The 9,258-nt window shown below is 39.7% G+C and overlaps 1 protein-coding gene across 1 annotated transcript; it reads right to left on the reverse strand.

The window, feature by feature from the left end:
- Positions 1–1,264: 1,264 nt before the first annotated feature.
- Positions 1,265–8,989, reverse strand: LOC131772045 (basement membrane-specific heparan sulfate proteoglycan core protein-like). Its single transcript, XM_066167817.1, has 10 exons — positions 8,687–8,989; positions 8,244–8,295; positions 6,191–6,361; positions 5,455–5,721; positions 4,998–5,270; positions 3,932–4,207; positions 3,001–3,171; positions 2,410–2,586; positions 1,948–2,184; positions 1,265–1,610 (listed from the first exon to the last, which is right to left on the reverse strand). The coding sequence occupies exons 1-10, from the start codon at positions 8,987–8,989 to the stop codon at positions 1,279–1,281; spliced, it is 2,259 nt and encodes a 752-aa protein (XP_066023914.1). The 3' UTR covers positions 1,265–1,278.
- Positions 8,990–9,258: the final 269 nt, after the last annotated feature.

Genomic DNA, 9,258 nt, shown 5'->3' on the forward strand with positions numbered 1-9,258 from the left:
TTTTAAGAGGGGTCTCCAAGGTGTCTTGCAAGTGCCAGATCCTTCAAAGACCTCTCAGAGAATGGCCTCGCTTTATGGCTCTTGCTTTCCTCATCGTGCTGTATCGCGCGCTAATAAGCACCTGCTCGCTGGCCAATCACAACCCCACGAAAACACACACGAAAAAAAAAAAAAAAAAAGCACCCCACTTTTATTCCAAAGGGGAAAAAAGAAGATAATAAACTTACAAACAGAATACTGAAAATTCAAATACCAGACGGCAGAAACGTCATGATTTATTAATTGCACACCATATATATTCCACAAACCCATTTATCGCAGGAATAACAAGAAGACAGCCGTTTACAACGAGTTTGTTGTCAAGGTACACACTGAATTCATGTGGTGTTCTGCTAGCTTTTACCTAAATTGGATTAATTTTTTCAGTTAGAGCGAATTTCGATCGAGGTTCGTAGAATCAAAACTTAAGTAATCAGTAAGTCCAATCAGAAGAAAGGTAACGATCTCGAGGCGCCCATGAGAACTTAAGTAGAAACAAGCCATCCTCTGAAGCGCAGGGAAATCGCCAGCGAACAAGTTGTGATTGGGTTTAGCTTTTATTTGGATCGGTCGAGAGGATGGCGAAAATTCATAGGCCAATTGCAGAGCAGATCAGAGTAAGGAAAAACCTAAGCAATCCCGGATCGCTTTTCGCGCGTGTTTAAAAATTGCTCTTGGTAACATTTCGTCACTTTAAAGAAAGCACGGGAAGTATAGACTGTTTTGGTCTAACTTTAGGTCAACTGAACTGCTGTTTAATGCGATTCGATTGTTTTAGCATAAGCTAGTTTTAAGCCGAAGCAGTGTGTACTTGTGCCGGCCCACAGTGTCTGCATTGTCTTTCACTAACAGAAATGAAACATTATTTTCATGTATTTGGGAATTGCAGCAGCCGTTGTTTGACCTTTGAATTTAGCTTTCAAAACATTCTCAATCACCACAAGCTCCAGATGTTTGTTGGGTTATCTTGGATAGATAGAGAGGGAGAGATAAACTAAAAGAACAGAAAGATGGTTAAAAATACGGGAGATTAACGCGTTTCGCTAAGGAAAAGATATACCAAAAGTAGACAGGGATGGTTAGGTAGGGACGAAATCGAAACAAATTGAAAATAACAAACTTTAAAGATCTAGGCTGCGGTTCTTAAGATGCTTGAATTGTGATGCACCTCCTTTGATGAAAAAAGTTTACATCTATTATGAGAAAATCGCTAACTTCATCCGGGTTTTGTAACCAACATCAGTTCTTGTGAGTCTGATAGAACACTTCCACCTCATGGGGCTGGAAATTGTAAGTGCCTGCCAACAGGCTTTTCGTGTCACTCGCAGAGTATTTGTACCCAGCCGGAGTCACGTAACCGTGACCCAAGTTGGTGTAGGAATTCGTGTTGGAACCTGCAGAGTTCGCGATGTAGATGTCGTGTCCACCACCGAATGTAGGTCCATAACCGTTATTTCCGTACATGGCATTGACAGAGTTTTTCACGTGGAGCTTAAATGGTTCCAGTCCATAATTATTTTTAAGAGAGAATATGAAACTCCAGGTCGAGTCTGTGTAAGAACTACCGGAATCTAAATATAAGGAAAAAAGCCAGGAGGAGTATGAGTCGCATACGATCCTTTATACCCAAACATTAGCATGCATATTGTGCATACTTTTATCTACAAATTTCCAAAAGTACTGACGAGGAGAAACTGTTTAACAATCAACAACTTTTGAGATGGTGATCGTTTTCTTTATTCTCGTGAACTTTATGTTTGATTCAAGGATGTTTTTGTAAGGAGAAATTAGATGCCAGTCTCTCTCAGGGTACAAAAGGTTAACGGCACTTCTTTAGGCTAATCCACTTTAAGCCTCTTAGACCAAGTCTTCAGGTGACTGTAAATTGTAAATTATTTCTTTACTTACGCCAGTTCCTGTCGGTGTATGCACCAAATATGTACTCTCCCACTCTAATAAACGTCACCGTTGGTCCTAAGCTGTTACACCGCGAGTGGAATGTACTGGAACTCCACCCATGATCAGTAGCTCTGTAGCAAAGCTTCCACTTGGCTGGCAGTGTAGACACAGGACCTAGCCAGCCTTTAAGGAGCTCCCAGTATTCAGTTTTGTTTAAAAGGATTTCTGAGTGCTCGAACACTGGACCTAAAAGTGACAGATATCACAATGCCATCGAGTTTGAATAACTTGGAGTCTATTAATGATTAGATTTATAGAGGGGTTTGCCGATACTTGAAAGAAAAAACAAAAGAAATTTTGTCTCTCAGTACTGCAGTCTATTATCTTCTCCTTGTAGCCTTCTGAGCACTGAAACAAAAACAGAAGAAAAAATTTTTTTTTTGTGACTCAAAACTGGGAGGACAATTTCACCTTCACATGTTGGTTCTTCTTCGGTCCATTCTCCATTCTCTTTACAAATTCTGACCTGTGGTCCTCGAAGCTGGTATCCTTTGTTACACTCGTAAGTGATATTTCTGCCTTTCAAGAACTTATTTCCTATCCTGTAACCATTTTCAATAGGAGCAGGTTCTTCGCACAAACGATGGCCTAGAAAAAGAGTAGGGAATATCTATAAACTATGTACAGCATCCTCCTGATAAAACAATATCATTTTAGTCGTTTTGTGTGACGAACGCAATCATTTTCGGCAAGTGAAGTATTCCAAAAAAAGGGCAGAACTTGTCAACTTTGAACAGAATTGAATATGCTACTCTCGTATTCCTTGTTTTGGAACCTTTAGTAGCCTATTCATCATTTATTGGCTAGGTCTTACGGGAAAGTTGGCAATTTTTCGGGCTTTAAAGACACAAAATGGTATTTTATAGCAAGTATGAAAAGAAGAAATAAGGAACTATTTTTATAATTCATGTTATGAACAGTAAAATAGGGAGATAACTAAATCAATTCTAAATGTGTCGGCTAGACTGAGGACGATTGGGGGCAAAAATAGCTTGCTCTAACATGTCGGCATCACGTTACTCCAGTTGCCATTTTCCAAGCACAGTCTGTTTGTAGGTCCTTCCAAGTGGTATCCTGCGTCACACGCAAAAGTCACCATCTCTCCTCCCCAATAATTCTCTCCAGCCTTGTATCCGTTAACAGGGACACCAGGGTCTCCACATCCAACGAGCTCTGAAAATCAATCAATCCATCATTCAATCGATCAGTTAATAAATCTTATTCATCAGTTTGGCGATGATGACTGGCACTTAAGCCATTATTTTAAAAGCACACACTGCCATTGAACTGCTGCCATATATGGTACGGCATACTGCCTTAGACATTGAAATAAGGTTTATCAGAATGAATAATTATAACTTTCTTTATCATGACATATTTTTGGAATTTTTAGTTAATTGATAGGGATACCCTACTTAGACAAGACGCCGCAGAATAATTGTAGCCTGCAGAACAGACTTAAAAGTCTTGCTTACTTCCGTCGAACGGAGGCAAGCGTAAGGCGATCGCGAAGTTTGAAGTGCGAAGTGTGAGGCCCGAGGTGCGAAGTTTGAAGTGTGAAGTTTGAAGTGTGAAATTTGAAGGTGAAATATGAAGTGTGAAGTTTGAAGTGTTAATTGTGAGGTTCTAAGTGAAATGTGCGTTACTCGCACTTCGTGCTCGCCTCGCGTTTACCTCCAGACACCCGAAAAGCGCCAAAAAAAAAAAAAATGAAAGGCGCAAAATTACGCCTGTTATGGAGGCGACATGCTTGTGAACCATATTTCCCTGTGCTGTTTTAAATGTGTGCATCGTATTGATCATGATTTGAGATATATGTCCTCGTTGCTCTACCGACATCTTTCCCTTTTTTTATGTACTTCAAGAAAACAGTTCTTCAAAAAGACTGATTTGAAACTATATTAACTTTTAAACTTAACCCGTTTTATATTACCCAGTGTAGTAGTAGTTTCTGCAGTTCCATTGTCGTAGTTTTTCAGGAAACACTTGTAAACTCCTTGATCAGAAGGACTAAAGCGCCGAATGACGAGTTCTCCTTTAACTTCTTCGTCAGTCTTTGAAGTTCTATTAGTTGAAATAACCACTCCATCCTTGCTCCATTCTAGACTGGGCACAGGAGAACCACGGGCAGCACATTGCAGAGTTACTTTCTCAAAGATGTTTCTTACCTTAAGAATGGAAGATGGTGCAGTGGTGATCACCGGGGGAGCTTTGAGAGAAAAAAGGAGAGGAACAAAACCGTTGGTTTATCTTATGCCAAAGACAACGTTACTTTGGGATGCTCGTTAAAAGAGCTCGTAATAGGCGTTACCTTCCAGGGCTTTATTTGATAAACTCAACCTTGTAGCTACAATGCGCATGGCGTCAAAAGTTCGAGAGGAGAGCACGAGCTGTTCGTAAAGAATGCAAAAATCAACCGATCCGAACGGTCAGTTGAACTGCATGAATTATCATAGATTATCATAGATATAACACTGCTGAACTATAGCCAACAATTATTTATTTCTATGATGATCAAATATGAACGTGGCTGAGATGACTCGAAAGATGCAAAACGCTATCCCTATTTCGATAGAACTAAAGCGCGATTATGTTTACTTGCCAGGCTCTACGTAATTTGCTCGGAGTCAGCTTTGCCAGATCGCTGTCCAGTTTCTTATATTAGCCTCCCTCATAACCAAGGTTTGACCTTAAACGGTTACAGACTCGTGCGCCAAGGAGAGATAGGATAATTCAGAAGTCATGAAGAAGCTTACGATGATGCCCGATATTGACGAGATAGTGGAAGGAGATGGTAAAGGGTTGAAGTTCTCACCACTTAACCGAATGATATTTATTGAGAAAAACTACGAGGTAGTTCTAAGGAGCCTTTGATTGCTGTAACTGTCCAACCTCAAACAGGGAGTTAGGTATCTGTTATCTTAAATCTTATTAGTCACGCCAAATGCATATTTACTAATTTTTTAGCTTGCGAATACATCAGCACATTAATCACTTACTGACAGGTTTCACGACGAGCACAATAAGTGCATACACGTGACCAAGGTGATTTTCTCCGCGACACATGTAGGGTCCTCTGTCTTCCTGCCGAGTGTCTTTGATCACCAAATCTTTTCCAATCACCACATGACGCTCGACAGGTAAAGGCCGAAATGAGCGAGTCCATTGTATCCTTGGCGGAGGAGAACCAAAGATGTTACATGATAGAGTCGTCTCCCAAGTTTCGTAGCCCGGGTGGTATATCTCGGGCCTCTGAACAAATCTTGGTCGAACTGAAAGAAATTATCTGAAAAAATCTCAGGAAACATTTTATTTGTCAAAAAAAAAAAAAAAAGAAAAAAAATGTAATACCCTCCATGTATCCAAATAAACCGATGGAAAATTAAATAAAAAAGCAAATCAAACCCATTTGAGTTTTAGCATTGACAAAATCTACCGCCTAAGAAGTTTGCATACCTTCGACAGCAACCTCTATAGTCACAGAATCGACGCCCAAGAAATTCCTTGCCTCGCACCTATAGGAGCCTCGATCGCTGAACTGAACACTAGAAAAAGTGATCTCCCCTTTCTCCTTGTTAAAATGTCTACTGTTCATCCTTTCGTTATCCTTATACCAGGTGATATCTGGTTTGGGAAAACCCACAGATTCGCAGGAAAAGGACACTCTGCTTCCTTCGTTCGCTGTGAAGCTGGATGGTGGTTTCCTTGTTATCTTGGGTACATCTAAATAAATAAAAGATCAACAGAACTTGGTCAGAAAAACAGAACGTGAATATCTTCCATCCCTTTTCAACATATTTGAAGCTCTTTTTCATGGGACCCTTCTAATTAACTAGTGCGGCAAATTAGAATTCCGTGGAACTATCACCTTCAAAATACATTTTCACTGGGAAACGATTGTTAAGTCTACAAATTAATTCCCCACTGCCGCAAAACTTTTAGAAGCTGTGTGGCTTTCAGTAGCTATCTGCCCGAGATTGTATCTAAAAATGATTGTTTCCTCCGAGCAGTTTATCACCTATTTTGGCCTCTCCGATTGTGTTTGTAAATTTCCACTGTCTCGAATGGAAGTGCATATTAGGGCAGGAGCGGCAGCTGTATTAGCAAGCTTGAGATACTAAAGATCCCGTAAAAGTCTATGAGCATGTGAGAGCACCATCGATTGAGGAATATAAAGATGCTTTTTTCCTACCTATACTCTCTATCAGCTTTGACGTATTTTCAGAGAGAGCTTTTCCAGGTCTTCCTTTAGGGCCTGGAAGGCCTCGCTCTCCAGGAGGGCCTCTTTTCCCGGCCTTTCCAATGTACCCTGGGCGACCCCGACGTCCCCGGGGCCCATCCTCACCCTGCGGTCCTTGAGCTCCTGCCATAAAATACAGAAAAACGAACTTGTTTCTTATTTCTTGTTTCCAAATAGGGAGATCTTTCGCATTTTACAAGAAACAGAGAATTTCTGAACCTTCACGAAGACTGATGGAGTTAATATGATCATTGAAACTGAAACACATTCTTTCGACTTTTCGCGTTACTTAAGGAAACGGCAATCCGAAACTAAACTAATAACCACCTTAAGGGGCAGACAAAATTGTGAACCTATCGCCGGTTTTCACTGTCGCATTTTAAAAATTAAAGTTAAGAATCCAAGACATAAAAGAAGATGAATATTCGAACAGTCTAGCAAAGATTCAGGTCTGTGCGATGTTTCTTGCGGGAGATATTTGAAGAATAAAGCTTTGTGTGGAGACATTATGTTTGTGTCCCTCTGAGGGGACGAAATAAATATGGCGGCTGGAACCTAAAGAAACAACATATTGTATCGAGTTTTGCTATTTATCATGTACATCAAAAATATTACGTGCTTCCGAATTGGCTGAAAACGAATGCATGCTCACGTATAGTATCACGAGTGCAAATTGTATTTAGCCTGCGCGCGCACGCTGTCGAAATTTCTTCTGTCTTAACTTTCTAGGATGTTTTTTTTCATGTACATTACTAACAAGTAATATCATGATTTCTGCTGCAATCTGGTGTAATGAGCACTTCTAAATCATTCCAAGACTTCAAATTACACTTGCCTTAATACGGGCTAGTGCAATTTTTTTGTCTTTACAAATTTACTCATGCTTATTAACACCGAATTACACTCGAATTCATGTTATTACCCATACAAAAGGCATTTAATTGTTTTCTGAGGGCTCATAAACATCTATATGAGTACTTATTCTCATACAAGGGCTGTCCAGATTGCGAAATCTCGGCGGAGACGTTACTTTTTTAACTTACGTGACAGCATTCTCAGCCGCCATTTCAGTAACGTGTCACGCAAAGCTTAGAAATTCAACCTTGCTTTATCACAACACGAAAACCTCTATCAAACTGAAAATTTGTAAAAAGAAATAAGTCTTCAGTTGTTCTAGTAACTAACTAAACTAAATCTCAAAAGGATTGAAAATTCCTCTTTTTTTAAAATTATGATAATGTCACGTAAAATTATGCGTTGAGGTAATGACGTGATTTCGAGTGCAATTTGGGAGACATTAGCAAAAACTGACGAGTTGATAAAAATACATGTAAAAAGATGACTCTGTTTTCCTTTTAAGTTGTTTTTATTTCGTGTCATGGCTTGCCAGTTCAGCCGCTCGTCTTTGCCTTGTTACAGGAGTACTCGGGTTGTTTTGTCAAGAATTTGTCTTAAACTTTTAAACCTCTCTAGAGAATAATTGAGCATTTTATTCTTTAGTATTCTCACGAAAGCGATCACGCTCGTCATCTTCTTCGTCTTTAGTACGAACTGTTGCGTAAAACTCCTCGAGAATTTTGGGCGTTTATAGCATTTTCCCTCAAACTCTGTATTAAAAAGTTGTTATTTCCTCCACACTTGTTCACCCTGTCAATGCTTTCGCATCAACTTTCTGAACTCAATTTCAACTTTTTGCACTGTTTGGGATTAATTGACTTGTTATCAGCCAGCGAGCACGCTGAAAGTTTTGCATGTGTATTAGTAAGGCCAAAATTAATTTGTGGCGCGTGAATTCTACTCGGAAAGGCAAGCGTGATTAGTGAATTCCGTGAACCAGCGTTATACGTGATTTCCTTCCTGAAATATACGTGACCCGTGCAAACCTCAAGATTTCTACTTATGGTTTTCAACATCGCCTCGCAATGATTGACAAGCAACAGGAAGCAGGATGATATGGTAAAAAGGATTTGCAATTGCTTTGACTAGGGATAAATTTCATACTCACCTCTCATGCAGATGACCTGCTGATCTGTGTTGTTGCCTATTTTAGTAGTAACCTAAACAAGGTACAAACGACGCAGAAGTTACATAAAAATGAAAGCTTTACCGTTCGATCTATCCTACTGTTTAAAATAAATGAAGATAAGATTTTTCCTTCAACTAAGGCTCTGTTAGATTTCTGCGTCAAATTTTCATTTAAAGTTACTTCGCTTGCTACTTGATCTTACAGCTTAAACTTCAACTGACGATGGATTTAAGATCAATGATAGGTCCAAAAATAGCCTGCGGGGGTCTTTTGATTTATGTAGCCAAAAGCAAAATAAAATGCACTTCAGAGATTTAATAATTTCGATTGCTGTCAAGGCCGAGCTATTATATTGACTTTGGCAAACGTCGCATTCGAGAATGATGGTCACGTTTCAGCCCAGATAGTTTTATAGCACTTACCTTTGCTGAGGCTCCTAGTCCAAATAATTTAACACAAGCGTTGTGGCAACTAGTGCAGCTTTTTGATTCTCCTAGAGACTCAGCAGCTCTTTTGCTTCGATGTGCTAAGTCATCCCAGGCTTCATTTTGTCGTTCTCTTGTCTGGCCTGTCTCTAATGAGTCTTTTTGAAGCTGAAACACCTGTTCCTCTAACCATCGTACTTTGTAAATAAGGAACCCGATAGAGGCGACACTAAATAAAATGTTAACGGTCACAACAATAGTCAAGAAAATTTTGCCCCTATTTTTCTTTTCTTTCTCCATGCTCGTAAAAGTTTGGATATGAAATGAAATTTCGAAGGAGTTTTCTGCGTTAAATAACTGCCGAAACGTGCCTCAACAGTTTTTCTCGGTATGCGGAATCAGTTCTTAACCACTGTCCCCCTTGCTGCTTCTAGATTGCAGTGTCACGATCAAACCATGCTTCCGTAACAATTGCGTCTTGAACGAGTAGATGTTGAAGTTATCCGTTAGCTGTTAATAAAATTGTCGTCGATTTTAGGTTGTTAGAGTATGTAGAGGATGAAAATAAT

This window comes from Pocillopora verrucosa, chromosome 5 (assembly GCF_036669915.1).
Source record: "Pocillopora verrucosa isolate sample1 chromosome 5, ASM3666991v2, whole genome shotgun sequence".
NCBI classification, from domain to species: domain Eukaryota; kingdom Metazoa; phylum Cnidaria; class Anthozoa; order Scleractinia; family Pocilloporidae; genus Pocillopora; species Pocillopora verrucosa.

What these genes read in the sequence shown, in the direction of transcription:
- LOC131772045 (XM_066167817.1), bottom strand. Translation starts at nt 8,989, where the DNA reads ATGGAGAAAGAAAAGAAAAATAGGGGCAAAATTTTCTTGACTATTGTT. An exon ending in GACTAGGAGCCTCAGCAAAG is followed by an intron (nt 8,296 to 8,686) that starts GTAAGTGCTATA and finishes TACCTTGTTTAG; the next exon opens with GTTACTACTAAAATAGGCAA. An exon ending in AAAGCTGATAGAGAGTATAG is followed by an intron (nt 5,722 to 6,190) that starts GTAGGAAAAAAG and finishes TTATTTATTTAG; the next exon opens with ATGTACCCAAGATAACAAGG.